Source organism: Petaurus breviceps, unplaced genomic scaffold (genome assembly GCF_028583685.1).
Source record: "Petaurus breviceps papuanus isolate PSGF00001 unplaced genomic scaffold, PetGlider_PUasm1.0 185, whole genome shotgun sequence".
In the NCBI taxonomy this organism is placed as follows: Eukaryota; Metazoa; Chordata; class Mammalia; order Diprotodontia; family Petauridae; genus Petaurus; species Petaurus breviceps.
In genome coordinates, this window is record NW_027185797.1 from 35507425 (window position 1) to 35524845 (window position 17421).

Here is a 17421-nt window from a genome sequence, read left to right on the forward strand (position 1 = left end):
GAAGGAAGGGAAGGAAGGAAGGAAGGAAGGAAGGAAGGAAGGAAGGAAGGAAGGAAGGAAGGAAGGAAGGAAGGAAGGAAACAAGCATTTATTAAGTGCTTACAAATTCCATTGACCCTCACAACAACCCTGGGAGGTAGAAGCTGTTGTTATCTTCAATATCCTCATTTTACAATGAGGCAGCTAAGGCAGATAGAAGTTAAATGATTTGCTTAGGGTCACACAACTTGTAAGTGTCCTGAGGTCAAATTTGAACACAAGCCTTCCTGATTCCAGGCTTAGCTTTTTATCTATTGTGCCAAGTAGATTCTCATGTCAGTTTCTTTATCCAATTTATTGTTATGAGTTGTTTTGGTTGAAGTATATGAAGAAAATCTGACCTCACACAGATAATAGTGGGGAAAGGGGAGAGTGTTTTAATAGGCAAATCATGTCTTAGTATTATTATGGAAATAGTTTTGACTTTGTGGACCTGATGAAAGAGTCAAAGGGATTCCATTAATACTGTCATCCCATGAGTCAGGTTTTAGTCAAGTGAAGTTAATATTAACAAGAAACAGGCTTAAGTTAGCCAAATGCTCCTGGTGGAAAACTGGACCCAAAGGAAGTACTTTTCTGCCTAGACTCTCACCTGTGAAATTATCTAGAGGAAAGCTATAGAGATTAAAAATACTGGTAGTTAGCCCATACCATCAACCAATTTATTAGCAGGTTATCCACTTGGCATCACTTATTTGGAAGGTGATTCTTTGTTGTGCTGAATAACATTGTTGAACATAGAAAATACTATTTCAGCACTCAGGACAGATCCATGACTCCACTTCAACTTTTTTAAGCACTCCTGATAATTGGTTGTCAGTGGTTTTGTTTGTTTGTTTGTTTGGTTTGTTTTTCGCTCTCAGAGACTTCACAAGTTCAAAAGCATGGACTCTGAAACCTTCCACTAAATTACACCTTTTGTGTAGCTTAACTCAGATGCCTGCCAGGCTTGTAGTCATACTATAGAACACCCTGTCCAAACTTCTACTGATTCTTCCCCAAGAAGTGAAGGATCTTTTATGGAGAAGATACTTGAAGTTGGTCTATGATATTTTGTGGTATAAGAAATCTATGTTATCTATGTATGAGGCATCTTTCTCTGATTTAAGCATGGCTCTAAGCTTTTCTACTGGCAGATTTTCTCATCTCATGAAATTTACTCATTTTAAAAATTAACTCCTCAGATGGTTTTTAAGAGATTAGTTTTCAAATACTATCCTCGACCTCCACTCCATCAAGAAATTTTGAATGAACAACCAATTCTAGTAATTCTCAAGGCATTGATTAGCTAGTTTCTCCCAGAAGAAGAGGGTGGTTAACAGTGTCACATGCTGCAGAGAGGTCAAGGTTGATTAAGAAAAGACTATCAGCTGGTTAAGATATTATTGGTAACTTTGGAGAGTGATGAAATTGGAAGCCAGATTCTGAGGGTTGAGAAGAGGAAGTGGAGGCAAAGTATAAAAAGTTTTTTCCCAAGAATCTTTCTGTGAAAAGGAAAGTTTTTGTTTTTATTTTTAAGAATGGGAGATGAGGGGTGGCTTGGTGGCACAGTGAATAGAGCACCAGCCCTGGGGTCAGGAGGACCTGAGTTCAAATCTGGCCTCATACATTTAACACTTACTAGCCATGTGACCTTGGGCAAGTCACTTAACTGCAATTGCCCTGCTTCCCTCCCTCCAAAAAAAAAGCAAAAAAAAAAGAATGGAAGATGATTGGGGACATTTGAAGCCAGCAAAGAAGAAGCTATTAGATAAGAAGAGATTTAAGATTAGAGAATGGGCAGTCCTGCTGTAGAACACTGGAAGAGAGGCTAGTATGAAGGGGAGTTGCTTTTTGCAAGAGGAATCACCTCATTACCAGAATTTTTCCTTTGATGTGGGAACTCTGGATTTTGGCCATGATATTTTAGGAATTTTTTTCTTTTTTTCAGGAGGAGAGCAGTGATTATATCTTGAACCTGCCCTCTGGTTCTTCAGGGACTATGAACAAGGGCCTTCCAAAAGCACAAAATGAATACCAGGCTATGTCTGTGGGCAAAAACAGTCCAAGCATTGGGGTTGACTGAGAGGTATAGCAGCACAAGGCTAACCTAACCCTACTGATCCTTCTTTCTTCCCCCTCATATTTATTGATATCGTTTTAAAAATTTTATATAGCCTTTCTTTCCTGATTTACTCCTCCCCCCCCCCCCCAGAGAATCATGAGGAGGGGGGGAGGGATTGGTTCAACAAAACTAGCCTGCATATCAATCATCAATGAAGCCCAAGATGTGCAATAACCCCCATCTTTATGAAGATTGCAGTGTAGCATGGCACTATAGCTAGCCTAGTTCCCCTCATCTTCTCACCATCTGCTAGCCACTACAAATACCCTCAAGCACTCATTTTCTCCCTTTCCAGCTCAGAAACCACAATCAAATCAGATCTGCCATTGTTACTGGAAAAGGTGTGTCAGTCTTTTCAGACTCCCCTCACTACCTCTGTCTTCAGTCCTCCGGATCTGTCTTGCCGCTGGACCCTGATGGTTCTGAGGCTGGTGACTTTGTACAGCCCTCCCCCACTTAAATCCGATTCACTTGCAAGTCAAAACATCAGCTTCTAGAGGTCACTGGTCCTCTCCAAGAACAACTCTCCCTGTGACTTCCCAAATTAAAATACTCCTCCCCTGGGCGTTGCCGCTCTTTGGGGACAGGTACTGTCTTGCTTTTTTCTGTGTGTATACCCATGGACTAGTTACAAGCTGTCAGGCCCCTCGGCCACTCTCCACGATTCCAAGTGGCAGAGAAGGTGCTGCCCCGCCTTGGTAAGGGGGGTTTCTGTGATCACGTCTCTACCTTCCATGTTCTATTAATTAAGTGCTCTAGAGTTGAGCACGCAAAGTTTTTTCATCCAATCCAGCAAATCCACGGAACTGGCTTGGAGAAAAAGAGACGTGACAAACAGCGGGAAGGGAGGGCGCCCGCTCTGCTCTCAAGTCCAGGCGATGTGCAGGAATGACCCAAATACCGGCCGTAGCAGCCCTCAGCCGAAGCCCCCCGCCCCGGCCCTGTAGATTACCTGATCCAGCCCGCAGTAGGCCTGCTCAGAAGGAAACCTCCGGAACCTTCCGCTGAAGCCTTCCAGACCCGCAGCTAGACTCCCATTCCCCAGAAGCTCCCCGGCACCTGCCTGCGCCGCTCGCGGCCCTTGAGCCCTCGAAGGATTCTGGGAGTCGTAGTTCCGCAGCCTGGTGCAGCGGGAGTTCGCTACCCTTGGAGTGATCGCCCAGGTGAGTGGCTGCACCCTCAGCGGGGTCCCTGCCCCTTACGTAAGCCTCAGGGGCAGGCCTAGACTGTGTCCATGTATTGCGATAGGGCTGGGGTCCGAGCCTCCATCTGTGTGCCTGCGAGGGGGAAGGCTAGAAAGGACTGGCTGGAGAGCCCTGGCACCCCTTAAGCCCCCTCCCCACGGGTGGATGTGCGCGTTCTGTGCTCTCCATCCCCTTCCTGGCGCCTGCGCGCTCCTGCCTCACAGTACGGAGGTGGGGGCTTCCTTGGGGCTCCAGTGCGGCGGACACCCCATCTCTTTGTTTGCGCCGTGCCCCCACACCTGGTGGGCCTGGACCACATGTGAGCTCCCTCCACGTAACCTAGCAGGTGCTCGATGGAGGTGCCCGAGGGAGCCCCACATCCAGTTTAGATCGGGAGAGCTGGAGGCACCGTGCATAGAGCGCCAGACTTCGGAATCTGAGAGCCCGACGTTCAAAGCCGTTCTCGGACACTTTGTTGGTGTGACCCTGCGCGAGTCACTGACCCTCTTTCAGTCTCAGTGTCTTCATCAGCAAAATGAGGCTAATAGTAGCACCTTCCTTTCTGGGATGTTCTGAGGATGAAATGAGTTAACAGGTGTCAACTCTCTGCAGACCTTACACAGCAATATAAATGCTGGTTATTAATATTTTCAGCGCGGCTCTAGGGCTTCTGAGTGGACGTCACAGGTTCTCCCTCTCTCTGGGGGTGGGGGTGGGATGTTGTTTCCCCCTCCGATTGTTTTTTTTTTCTTTGTTTCCTTTTCTTTGTTTCCTTTTGCTTTAAATACTTCCCCCCCCCCCCTTTTTTTTGTACTGCGGGGAGTGTGAAGGTTGGAATGGCATTTAATTGGCTTTGAGCATAGCTGATTCCTTTGGCATCCTTACTAGTCAACCAACTCATCTCAAATCTGTCCCTGCTTGTTCTTCATGATGTATTTCTCATCCCTCAGCTCCACCTTGCCATGATTCAGCCCTCCAACAAGAAAGGCCACTAGAAGAGGACACAATGACTTCTGGGTTTCTGAAGGCCAAGTGCCAGGTGAGATCCTTTCTTGCCTCTCTCCTGAAACGCTGTCTTTCCTCCAACGACAGATTATTTCTTTCCTTTGCTCTTGGACTTTCCTGGTTAACTGTATCTTATTCAGAGACCTGAGCCTGATTGTCCTCCCCCAGAAGATTCAGAAATCTTATGGGTCATCAGAACTTAAAGAGATTTTGCAATCTAGTTCACTTATTCAATACATGAGGAAACGGATGCCCACAAGAATGAATTTCTTTCCAGTATTTTTCCAGTGTTTTCTAAGGAAGCTCTCTCATGGCCCAATGTCCTCAGAGAAAGAAGCTTAGAATGTCATATGTTCAGTAGGACATATGTTCAGTGTAACCTAGCTCATATAGCACGCTGACAAGAACATATCATTCTGGTGCTTGGCATGACCCGTGCTTTTAAAAATGTCGTCATTTATTTATTTTTACAAGCATTGTTATCTCTACCTGTCACCACCCCTACTATCCCCATTGAATATCCCTTTTCCTCATGCCTTCTGTTGTCAACCACTCTTGCCTACTTAATATTCCTTGTATTCAGCAGTCTCTCTCGTCCCTATGCCTCTGCACAGACTGTTTCCCTTTCTAGTAATATACTCTCCACTTTCATATGCCCAAATCCCGGCTGCTTTCAGAGTAAAGCGCAGGAGCTAGCTACAGTGGTTGGTGCTTTGCTCCCACAAATATCCTCATATTTACTCACTGTGTTCTACATATCTCTACCTCCATCTCATCTTCTGTCTGTCTATCTATCTATCTATCTGTCTGTCTGTCTGTCTATCTATCTATTTACCTACACATACATGTATATGTACTGTTTCCTCTCAGTAGATTGTAAGCTCCATAAACGCAAATACCATTTGATTTTTGCCTTTATATATCCAGTGTCCGGCACATAATGAATGCTAAATAAATTGGTGGGGGGCAGCTAGGTAGCATGGTGGATAGCGTGCCCAACCTGAAGATTGTAGTGAGAAGCTGGAGCCACTTGAATTCTTTCTTTCTGGTTGTTTTGTAGTATTTTTTCCTTGACTTGGAAACCCTGGATTTTGACTGTGATATTCCTGGGAGTTTTCATTTTGGGATAACAGATGGTCCCTTTCTCTTTCCTTTTTGCCCCTTAGTTCTAGGAGATCCAAGTAGTTTTCTTTTAAAATTTCTTGAAATAGAATGTCCAGGCCCCTTTTTTTCCTGTCATGGCATTCAAACAGTCCAATGATTATCAATTTGTTTCCTCTAGATTTGTTTTCCAGGTCTGTTGTTTTTGCTATAAGATACTTTTCCTTTTTAGATTTTCTTCTATTTCTTCAGTCTCTTGACTTTGATTTAATATTTCTTGTTGTCTCATGAAGTTATTGGCTCTTATTTTGTCCATTCTGACTTTTAGGGAGTTTGTTGTTTGGGTAAGGTTTTGTACCTCTTGTGCCAAGTTTTTAATTCCCCTTCTAAAACTTTCTTCTATGGACTCTCATTATTTTTTCCATTTTTTCCCCTTAAGTGCTCTCATTTCATTTTTCAAAATATTTTAAAACCCTTTATCTCTTGTAGGAGTTCTAGCTGATGTATTTTGCTCCAAGGCCTTACTTGTAATAATAATGATAGCATTTATTTAGCAACTGCCATGTGCTGGTGATTGTGGTAAGGGCTCTTTTATCCTCACCATAACCCTGGGAGGTAGATGCTATTATTATCCACATTTTACAGTGGAGGAAACTGAGGGAAACAGGTTAAATGACTTGTGCAGGGTCACACAGCTAGTAAGTATCCAAGGCTGTTGTAACTCAGATTTTCCTGACTCCAGGCCCACTGCTCCATAGATTGCATCACTTAGCTGTGTCAAGATGTAGATGTTTTGGAGTCATTCTCTTTTTCTATGTTTGGGCCTTGAGCTTCCCTGCTTTGTAGCTTTTTGTGGCAGGGTTCTTTTCTAGTTTACTCATTCTTCCAGACAATTTCCTGACTTTGGACTTGATGTTAGGGCTGGGCTCTGTTCACTGGAGGGAAACTAGTTCTGTTGCTGCTTTCTTGGGGTATTTGGTCTCATGTTGTTCTAGGATTTCAGGGACAGCCTGGGGACCTGCAAGTTTCCAGCACTCCCAAAGTAGTCTGATCTAGGGCAAAGACTGATTGCTGTTGCCTGGTCTGAACTCCACAAGTTCCTGACCTGGGTTTGGGTCTGACCAAGAGTGGACCGAGGCTGGACTCAGCCCCTATCAGCCAACTGCCAAGCTCTGTTTGGTTTGGAGTGAAAGAACTGTAGTTCTCCTTTGGGCCTGGATTCCTGCCTTAGTTTTTCCTCTGCAGACCAGTCTAGATCCTGAAACAGACCTCAGCTCCTGGGGTCCGAACCAAACCACTGCTGCTTATTTCGGAACTTTCCCCTTCTCTGTACACTGCCCAGGGCCTGCTGACCCAGGAGCACCCCCTGTAGGTGCAGGTCCCCTTCATAGTCTACCCTGGATCCATGACCCAGTTTTGGGTGGTGGGTAACAAAGCTACCAGTTGGCATCTTTCTCCTTCTCAGTGCCCTGGTACGGGTCGGGGACCTCCTTGTCCCTGCTGTTCAGCCTGGGCACAGCATGCTTCTGGTCTGGCTCTATCCCAGTGTCCCCAGACCTCCTTGTCTCTCTCCCTATTCCAGCTTGTGCTGGACAGTGACTCGTTGTCCCTTTTTCTGCATTTTCCCACGAGAACTAGTGCATTTTTCTAAGTCTCTTTGAAGGAGTTTTGTTCAAGGGAGCTCGACTGGACTATTTCTAGCTCCTCCCTCCCCTTGGCTCTGCCTCCAAGTGTGAGATATCAGAGGGGAAGCATTCATTATCTCTGACCTAAAGCGTCCCTGATCCCACCGATCCATCCCTTCATGCCCCAGTTAGCAGCAGCTCCCATCCCTTGGACATTACAAAGTATTGGCTTTGCACCTCTCGTGTGCTCATGTTTCATTTTATGTGCTAACTATTTGTGCAGAAGTCGTTCTCTGTAATATACGGTGAAGAATATGAGGGTAGGAATGACGCTTCATCTTTTTAGCCTATCAATGGTCTGTCTCGTTGTTCCTCGTATATAGTATGTAATATAGATACTTTAAGATATTTGTGTAATCAGCTGCCAGAGAATTCTGTGCTGTGGGAATCTGACTTGGGAAAGCAGTGGTTTGAGTGAAAGCTCTGGGTCACATGAGTGGCAGGAGTTGGAGAAAACCATCACCTAAATATACATTTTGGTTCCTTTGAACTCTGCTCCAAACTTCGTGACCAGTAATGAATCACTGTGGCTACCTTAATCTGTTTAGAAATTAAAGTGTATAATATGATTGTTAATGTCAGAATTGTTCATCTAAGAACATGAGGATATTGGTTATGGGACAGCTACGTAGTACCATAGTGCACAGAGCACCAGACCTGGAGTCAGGAAGACTTCTCTTCTTGAGTTCAAATCTGACCTGAGACACTTACTAGCCGTGTGACCCTGGCCAAGTGACTTACCCCTCTTTGCCTCAGTTTCCTCACCCGTAAAATGAGCTGGAGTAGGAAGTGGCAAATCCCAGTACCTTTGCCAAGAAAACCTCAAATGGGGACACAAAGAGTCAGACATGACTGTAAACAGTTGAACAACAATGTTGATTATATTTGTGCTCAAGTAGGGAATAATGGCCGATAGGGGCACACTTAAAGAAATTATTTGTAAGGGCGAAATTGAGCCGTCAGGTAAAACTTTATGCATTCCGGGAGCACAAAATAAATGAGTTCTCAGTAAATGTTTAGTATAGAATATTCAAAATGCTCAGACCCAGTACCTCTTGTGAGCTTCCCATCTCCTCAGTGGTCCATGTATTGTGTGGTCTTTGGTTGAAAAGAAATCTATTTGTTTCAGAAATTGTTGACCTTCAAGGATGTGGCTGTTCACTTCACCCAAGAGGAGTGGAAGCAACTGAACCCTGCTCAGAGGGACCTTTACCGGGATGTGATGCTGGAGAACTACAGGAACCTGGTCTTACTTGGTGAGGAAATCAGTCTGTCCATTGAGGAATCCCCATTCTTATGAGCTAAAGGCTGTGGTGTATCTGAATCATTTACAAGAGGTTTGACTTGGTTTTTAAACCTATTCAGTGAGTAATGTAAGAGGATTTCTAAATCCTTCTGGTCCTGAGACAGGATGTTTCTGCTTCCTGGTCCCGAGTGACAAGTCTTTTCTCTCCTAAATTGGAAACTTACAGCTTTATTTGAGTCAGCATTTTTCCTACTCTCCATTTGCCCCAGGCTAACGCCTACTCTGTAATATCCCAATGCATATACCCTGAAGAGAAGAAAGTCCCCATCTTCTTCACAAGGAGTGGGTCAAGCAGTCTGTTTCTTTGGGGTCAAGTCAACTTTGACGCCCTTCCCCCCCTTCCCGCTATGCTTCCTGTGAGTGCAGTTGAGAACATTACTCAAGATCCTGAGTATGACATTCTGTCTTTTCCTAAAATGCCATCTTTTATTGAAAAAGACCCTAGGATTATGTGGTGAGATAGCTCAATTCTAAACCCTCTCCCGTTTCTTTTCCAATGAGCAGGACTCCTTGTTTTTGAACCAGATGTGATCCATCATTTGGAGAATGGGGAAGTACCATGGGTGCCAGAGGGAGAGGCAAGAAGTTCTTGTTCAGGTGAGTGAGTAACAGCCAAGAGACACTGGAGGAAATAGCCCTGCCCTTCAGTCATGGGAGAGCCCCTTCTAGAGACTGGAGAGCAGCAGTGTCACCCAGACAGAAAAGGGGACCACCGATCCCTTCCTAAAGATCCCTGCAGAGGGTGGCTAGGTGGTGCAGTGAATAGAGCACCAGCCCAGGAGTCAGGAGGACCTGAGTTCAAATCCAGCCTCAGCCACTTGACACACTTACTAGCTGTGTGACTTTGGGCAAGTCTCTCAACCCCAATTGCCCTCCAAAAAGAAAAAAAAATTTAAAAAAGATCCCTGCGGTTCACGTATTGTAAGATGTATGCTACCTATATTTTCGTTTACTTGGTTAAGTATTTCCCAATTACATTTTAACCTGGTTCAGGCTATGCTTGGGATTGTTGCGGGCTGACACCTCTGTTTTAGAGGACCCTGTATGCACAGTGTTTCCCTGGGGACTTTGGAGAAGGGATGAAATGGGCAAGTGTGACCTCACTAGTACCGTGTTTCCCCAATAATAAGACACTGTCTTGTTATTTTTTTTGGACAGAAAAACACCAGAGGACTTATTTTCAGGGGAGGGCTTATTTTAATGAACATTGACAGCAATTTTAATAAACAGGTAAATGTGAACAAAAAAATGTACCTTTATTCAGTAAGCAAATCACTGGGGAAGAACAGGATGACGCGCTCACTGCTGCAGCTCTGATTGGATGCAGCTCGGAGCGTGGCGTGTGTTTCACCCGGGGGAGGGGGGGCCGGTGCATACAGAGGGTACCGTAATGTAGCATGTAGCGCAGGGGATCACCTTCACTACAGTAGCAATCTCAATAGGGCTTATTTTGGGGGGAGGGCTTATTTTAGAGGAATCTTACACAGTAAGGGGAGGGCTTATTTTCGGGATAGGTCTTATTATCGGGGAAACACGGTATAAGCTCATATTTCTTTTTAGTAAAACTCTTTCCTTATATCTTTCCCCACATTTTCCTCCATTCTCCAACCTTCCCTTTTGCATGATTATTTCCTCCTTTGATTTCCTTCTCTTCTTTGGTCCTTCATTCATTTGAATTCAGAAGCATTTATTATATTCCTACTCTGTGCAAGATATTGTTTTCTCTCTCTTCCTCCTCTCAGGCTCCTTTCCTCCTAATGTGACTGAGTTTGTTTGGTTTATATCCAAAAAGAAGAAAAAGAAACACCTTTGCTTGACCCTGTTCTCACATGGTTAGTAAGTGCCAGAACCGAGAATCCCAGCCAGGTGTTCTGACTTCTTCTTAGGGACTTTCCTCAAAGTCACACCGGAAGTAAGAGGAAGAGCTGAGATTTGAACTCGGTTCTTCTGACCTTATGATCCTCTATAGCCTTTTCATAGTATTTGGCACATTTTGATCCTTCATGACGTCTCCTTTCTATTTGAGACGCTGTCCTTTTTCTCTTACCTCTGTAATGACTTTATTCCTGCTTTTTAAAATCGTCTTCCCCATCTCCCAAATCTTCCCTCCCAAGTTCTTCCATTTCTGTGACTGTCTTCATCCCTCTGTTCTTCTCTCTATGCTTCTTTAGACAAGTCATCTCTCCGCAGTCATTACTATCCCTTCTATACTAAAAATTCCCCAATCATATCTTTAGCCCTGTTTTCATTCGTTGGCATTCTTTGCTAGCATTTGTCTACAAGACATGTCTATTTGGATGACTTCCTTTCTCTGCAAACACAGTATTTCACTAAGGTAACTGATGCGGGCTCACATCCATCGGTGAGTGAGAGAGGTATCTACCCCAAGCATGAGAACACTTCCCCCTCAGAATGGGCAGATGAGTTTGTTCCAGTGGCCATGAAGACCTAGAGCTTGGTCAGGCGTTGAAGGTGCCAAGACCGTCCACTGTGTCCCAGGTTGTTGCCAGTCACCTTGACTTGCCACTGGACTTCGATGACTCTGGAAGAGAGAGTGAGGCTGATGGCTTTGTGTGACTGACTCACTTAAATCCATTTTACCCACAAGTCAAGATATCACCCGTGATGTCATTGGTCCTCTTTGATAACAAAGGACAAACATTTCTCAAACCAGACTTATCTGCCTCAAACATATCTCCCTCCTTAATTTCCTCATTTCTGGCCAAAGGAATATTATTTCTCCAAACTAGAAACCTGTTCAATCCCCCTTTCCCATTTGTTATTGAATCTATTTGTTGGATCCTTTGCTAGGCCTCCTGAACTCACTTAAATTATCTACCCCTGTAGCATCAGCCCCCTCCAGACTCCCATGTGCAGCATTACACTCCACTGCCACTTTTTCCTCTTTTGGCTAGCTCAGATCACCAAATCTGCACTCACCCTAGCAAATCAATATTTTCCCAGATGAAGGAACCCATGCTATTAAAATTTACTCTCAGTATCCTTGGGGGTAATGCTCATGGGGATCAGTAGATTCCTTCTACACATAACTATAGTGCATATGCCCCCCAATCCTGTGCTTCCTGTTTAACGAATCATCCAAGAGGGCACTGTTAACTCTTTACCAGAGGCATTTATTAGATGAAAGGTAAATCAAGAAAATCAAACATAACCTTCCATCCAAAACCTGGCCACACTCTCACAACGATCCCCTTAGTGAATGTGGGGAGAAGTAGGCACAGACTTACAGAATCATAGGTAGTTGGGATACATGTGCCCAGGGGGTCTCATAATTGGACCACAGGTGTCATTGCCCTTTTTCTCTTTCACGTAGTCAGCTCTGCAGTCTGCTTGTGGGTAGAACTGTTCTTCTCCGGGGCCTCTTCTCTATTGACCACTCTTCTTCTGGGCTGCCAAAGCAATGTTAAACTCTCTCAGCTAAACAGAACCCCTAACCTTGGGATCTTCAGAACCATTCCTGGTGTGCTCCCTTGCCTAGGCTCTGAGGCATTTCTACCTATAAGATGTGTAGATGGAGAAGTAGGGAAAGGTAGAGCCTTGCTCCTCTATGGAATGAAAATTTCCCCACCAATCAGCTCTTCTAAACAGCCAGTGACAGTACAGACTGTAAAGCCTTTCTTCTCAGACCCACTCAGGGGTCTGCCCTTGACCTACCCTACTCCAGAGCAGGGTCTCTCATGTGAAATGGCTTCCTTCAATCGTATGGTGAGAAACCAAAATCCATCTCTGTGAGCCAAGACACAAGGAAACAAAATAGTCATCAGATAAATAGATCTAGCTATCTAAGTTTTTTACTCCTTTCAGTCTTAAAGTCCCATCAGTCATATATAAATTAGATGCTAGGAAAAAAGATATTTCAGCCATCTCCACTCTGAATGAGTATCCTTTCTCTATAGGCTGCTTTGTCAGTGTTTCTCATGCAACATTTGTGTAAGGACAAAAAATTTTTAGGGGCACAGACTTTCTTGCCAGTTACCCTAATTCTTTTTATTTTGGAGGGAGGAGGGCAGGGCAATTGGAGTTAAATGACTTGCCCAGGGTCACATAGCTGGTAAGTGTCTGAGGTTGGATTTGAACTCACGTCCTCCTGACTCTAGGGCTGGTGCTCTATTCACTTTTTTTTTTAATAAAAATATTTTATTTTCCCAGTTACATGTAAAGTTGATTTTTAACATTCATTTAAAAATTTTTTTGAGTTCCAAATTTTTTCCTTCCCTCCCTCACCACCACCCCCAAGATGCAATTTGATAAAAGTAATACATGTGCAATCGTGCAAGACATATTTCCATATTAGTCATGTTGTAAAAGAAGACAAAGACCAAAAGGGGAAAAAACATGGGAAAAAAACATTCTTTCCTTTATAAAAAAAAGTTTTATTTAGATTTTCTTTTTTTAAGCCTCATTGTCATATCCCAATAAATTCCCATTACCCTTAGAGTGCCCAGTAGTACCTCCCTTGTGACAAGTACAATCAAGTAACAGACCAACACATTGGTCATGTCTGAAAAACATCCCCCTTAATCTATACCTATTGCCCATTACCAGTTTCCCAACAGGAGTAATGTTGTTGGAAGTTCTTGGCTATCACCATTGGTCACTGCAGGATCAGAGTTCTGAATTATAGGATCGTCATTATGGTAATCTTGGGAACAATTTTTGGTTCTCCTTGCTTTGTTCTGAAAGAGAAGATATAACGATAATCTCTGAATTCTTAATAGTCATCATTTTTTATGGTCCATCATATTCCATGACATTCATATAATACAGTTTGTTCAGGTGTTCTCCGAAAAATGAGAACCCACTTTCCTTCCAGTTCTTTGTTATTACCAAAAAATGCGGCCATAAATATTTTGTTTATGCGGTATCTTCCTCTCTCTGGCCTTCTTGGGATATGTACTTAGTAGTACTATCAATCAGTAAACATTTATTAACCACCAGTTATGTGCCAGGCCCTGGAGTAAGCCCTATAGAAGGGTATGAACAGTGTCATTTTAAATTGTTTTCAGAACCCTCCCAAATCCTTTTCCTCAAGAACCTATCTCAGAAATCTACAGTAACCTCTTTTTCTCCACTGTGTCTAGTGAAAATAAGTCTGTTTCACGTTCATGGTCTTTAGACTGTCTCAGACTACCTCTCCATACTTTTCTTCCCAACATTCTGAATTCTGCTCCAGCCCTATTCTTCCTTTTTTTTTCTTTTTGGAGGGGGGAAGGCAGGACAATTGGTATTAAGTGACTTGCCCAAGGTCACACGGCTAGTAAGTGTTAAGTGTTGAGGCCGGATTTGAACTCAGGTCCTCCTGATTCCAGGGCTGGTGCTCTATTCACTGCACCACCTAGCTGCCTCTCTGTTCTTCCTTTTTATGCCCAGCCATACTTTTTTTCTTTTCATGCTGTTGCCCCTCTCCTTTTGAAATGGCATCTGCCCATTTTGGGGGTTCATTCCTTTCTACTCTCTCCCTTGATTTTACAGCTTTAATTGGTGGCTCACAACGATCCCTTAGCTCTATTCCAAAAGCAGCAATAGCAACTGAAATTCCTCTTGTTAACACACCTCAGAAACCTGGCCTTTTCCTTGGCCCAAAATAAACGAAATAACGTACTGGACTGGGAATCTCCCAATGACCAGAAGCCTGCTTTGAAGGAAAGATGTAGGATTAGTCCAGCTGACTCTCTTTATTTGTTAATGTTAATATCAATGAATTGAAGTGAATTTTAATTATTGATCTAATTAATTAATTTATTATTTTATTTCCGATTCATTTTAATTACTTTATTATTAATATTAATTATTATTATTAATTATTAATAGACATTATCCATATTTACATGGTGACTAATGTTTGTAAAACACTCCCTTCACAACAGCCACATGAAGACCATAGTATAAATCCTCTTCCTTCCTGCTTTCTGGACAGTGAAACTAAGGCTTTATCTGAATCTGATGATCATGGTCATGGTCACAGTCTCACAATCTAGTAAATTTGAGCTTAAATCCAGACTTGATAACATGGTGATCAGTACCAATTCAGCTATGCCAGCTTCTTTGTTTAATTTGTTTTTCTCCTTTAAAAAACTTTTATGTTTTATTCTATTCCATCTCCATCTGTTATTTGTCAAGACGTTCCTCAATTTATAGGTTTTCAGTTCTTTGCCATTATGAAAAAACAAAACTCTGTTGTAAATACTCTTGTACTTACAGGATCTTTTCCTATTTCTTTGATCTCTTTGGATCATAGGCCTACTAGAGGTCTCCTTAGGTCAAAGGGCATGCATGGTTGAGTGATCTGGGGGCATCCTCCTAAATTGCTTTCCAGAATGACTGCCCCAATTTATAGCCTACCCAGCTGTGCATTTATGTGCTTGTTTTCCCACATCTCATACACTGCATTCTGTGTTCCACTTCCACAAAGAAGGAAACAGGCGTTTATTGAATACCCCCTCTGTGTTAGGTACATGCTAAGCCCTTTAGCAATATTACCTCTTTTGATCCTCACGACAGCTCTGAGAGGTAGGTGCTGTTATTATCCCTATTTTACAGTTGAAAAAACTGAGGCAGACAGGTTACGTGACTTACTTAGGCACACAACCAGTAAGTGTCTGAGGAGGGATTTGAGCTTAGACCTTCCTGACTCCTGGCTCAGGACTTTATTCAATGAGCTACTCAGCTGACTCTGAGGGAATGGTCAAGCTAGATTATTATAAGCTTTTTTAAAAATTTAAATATAAATTATTTTTTTCTGAACTTAAGCACTCCCCCTAAAGGATCATTTCCATGTACAAGCAGAACACAAGAGAATTTTTCTATAAAGCTGTGAATCTCCATTTCACACATTTTGTTTTCCAAAAAGTACTTAATAAAATATATTTACTTTCTTTTTTTTTTTGGAGGGGGGAAGGCAAGGCAATTGGGGTTAAGTGACTTGCCCAAGGTCACACAGTTAGTAAGTGTGTCAAGTGTCTGAGGCCAGATTTGAACTCAGGTCCCCCTGACTCCAGGGCCAGTGCTCTATTCACTACACCACCTAGCTGCCCCCCTATATTTTACTTTCAAAACTGTCCTGCTTATATGTTTTCTTCTAAACATCCTTCTTTTCTATTATGTGTTTTAAAAAGTCTTTCAATAGTCCTTCCTTTAGCATCAGTGTTGCTAATTCTTTCCTTTCCCTCTCCCAATTGAAAACAGAGAGAAAGGGGGCGGCTAGGTGGTGCAGTGAATAGAGCACTGGCCCTGAAGTCAGGAGGACCTGAGTTAAAATCTGGCCTCGACACTTAACACTTACTAGCCGTGTGACCTTGGACAAGTCACTTAACCCCAATTGCCCTCCAAGAAAAAAGAAAAGAAAACAGAGAGAAAGGAAACAAAGAATACCATGTAATGTCTAAACATAATCAAGCAAAACAAATCTGCATGGTGTCCACGTCCAAAAATGTGTGTCTTTCCACACCTTGTGTTCATCACGTCTCTCTCTGGAGGTAGGTAACATGCTTCATCATGGTCCCCTGGAAATGTAGTTGGTCAGTGAATTGATTGAGTCGACATCTTTACAGTGTTGTATTTGTATAGATTCTTCTTCTGATTCTACTTACTCACTTGGCACGTGTTCATACTACCTGGCATTGTCTGATGTTGTCTTTTGTCATTTCTAAAGGTGCAATAATTTGTGTTATATCCACACACCACAATTTGTTTAACCATCCCCCAGTTGTCCAAGCAGCAATCTGAAGCACCTCCTTATCACCTTCCAGCTTCTGGCTGACCTCATCTGCAGCCCTAGGGTGAAAGGACTTGACTACTGTAGTTTTTCACCAGATTTTTCATGATTCATTTCATAGATATTTCATTATGCAGTCTAGTGTCAAACTCAGGGTTTTGCTGGAACAGGTATTTGGGCAATAGGCTTCCGCCTCCCATTCGAGCAGCTGTCTTGGCAGGAAGTCCATCCTTGATCACTGTCATTTCACAGTGTTCAGTTTCAGTGGATTTGATGTTCTTTCTGTCCACATCGTTGTCATCTTCTATATTACAGTTTTCCTTGCTCCGCTTACTTCGCTTTGCATCCATGTATGTAGATCTTCCGGTGGTTCTCTGTATTCATCATTGCATACTATCGTAACATTCTATGGTATCCATACCATGATTTGTGTAGCCAGTCCCTGGGCAGTGGGAATCTACCCTTTTTACATTTTGGGCTTTATGCCCCTGAGTGTGATCTCTGGGTCAATTTAATATTCTCATAACTTTCAGAAAGGATGCCATGATGAATAAGAAGGATTTATTGTTAGAAAATCTCGGCTAGGGGGGCAGCTAGATGGTACAGTGAATAGAGCACCAGCCCTGGAATCAGGAGGACCTGAGTTCAAATCTGGCCTCAGACACTTAACACTTACTAGCTATGTGACCTTAGACAAGTCACTTAACCCCAAATGCCCTGCCTTCTTTCCTCCAAAAAAAGACCAAAAAAAAAAAAAAAAAGGATAGAAAGTCTGAGCTGGAAAGCCCCTAGAGCCTTGAACCTATCTAGTTCAATCTGTGCAGGGATCTGCTCTATGGTGTTGGCTACCCTACCTCTGTTTGAATAATTTCAGTTCTGAAGCCATCCTTATTTTGTGAAATAACCAGTTCACTTTTTAAACTACTCTTAAATATTAGAATGTTCTTGCTTTATGTTGAGACAAAATCTCTCTCTCTGTAACTCCTAATATTTGGTCCTACTATACCTTATAGACACTACAATGATTAGGATGCTTAGAAGTGAGCCTTGGGGGGTGGCTAGGTGGCGCAGGAATAAAGCGCCGGCCCTGGAGTCAGGAGGACCTGGGTTCAAATCCAGCCTCAGACACTTAACACAAAACTAGCTGTGTGACCTTGGGCAAGTCACTTCACCCAACTGCCCTCCCTTCCCCTCTCTAGAAGGCAAAAGGAAGGAAGGAAGGGAGGAAGGGAGGAAGGAAGGAAGGAAGGAAGGAAGGAAGG

General features: G+C 43.1%; 2 protein-coding genes across 2 annotated transcripts in view; one reads left to right on the forward strand and one right to left on the reverse strand.

Annotated features, from left to right (window-relative positions):
- Positions 1 to 3223, reverse strand: part of LOC138161821 (zinc finger protein 420-like) — a 26309-nt gene extending 23086 nt beyond the window's left edge. Inside the window, exon 1 of the mRNA XM_069088778.1 lies at positions 3096 to 3223. The gene's annotated coding sequence lies outside the window, so the exon portion shown is untranslated. The remainder of the gene's footprint in view (positions 1 to 3095) is intronic.
- A 259-nt stretch (positions 3224 to 3482) lies between these two features.
- The window catches only part of LOC138161830 (zinc finger protein 585A-like), a 49517-nt gene continuing 35578 nt past the window's right edge, over positions 3483 to 17421 (forward strand). Inside the window, exons 1-4 of the mRNA XM_069088807.1 lie at positions 3483 to 3646; positions 4278 to 4366; positions 8248 to 8374; positions 8929 to 9021. Of these exons, the coding sequence (XP_068944908.1) occupies positions 3493 to 3646; positions 4278 to 4366; positions 8248 to 8374; positions 8929 to 9021 (463 nt within the window). The 5' untranslated portion in view covers positions 3483 to 3492. The remainder of the gene's footprint in view (positions 3647 to 4277; positions 4367 to 8247; positions 8375 to 8928; positions 9022 to 17421) is intronic.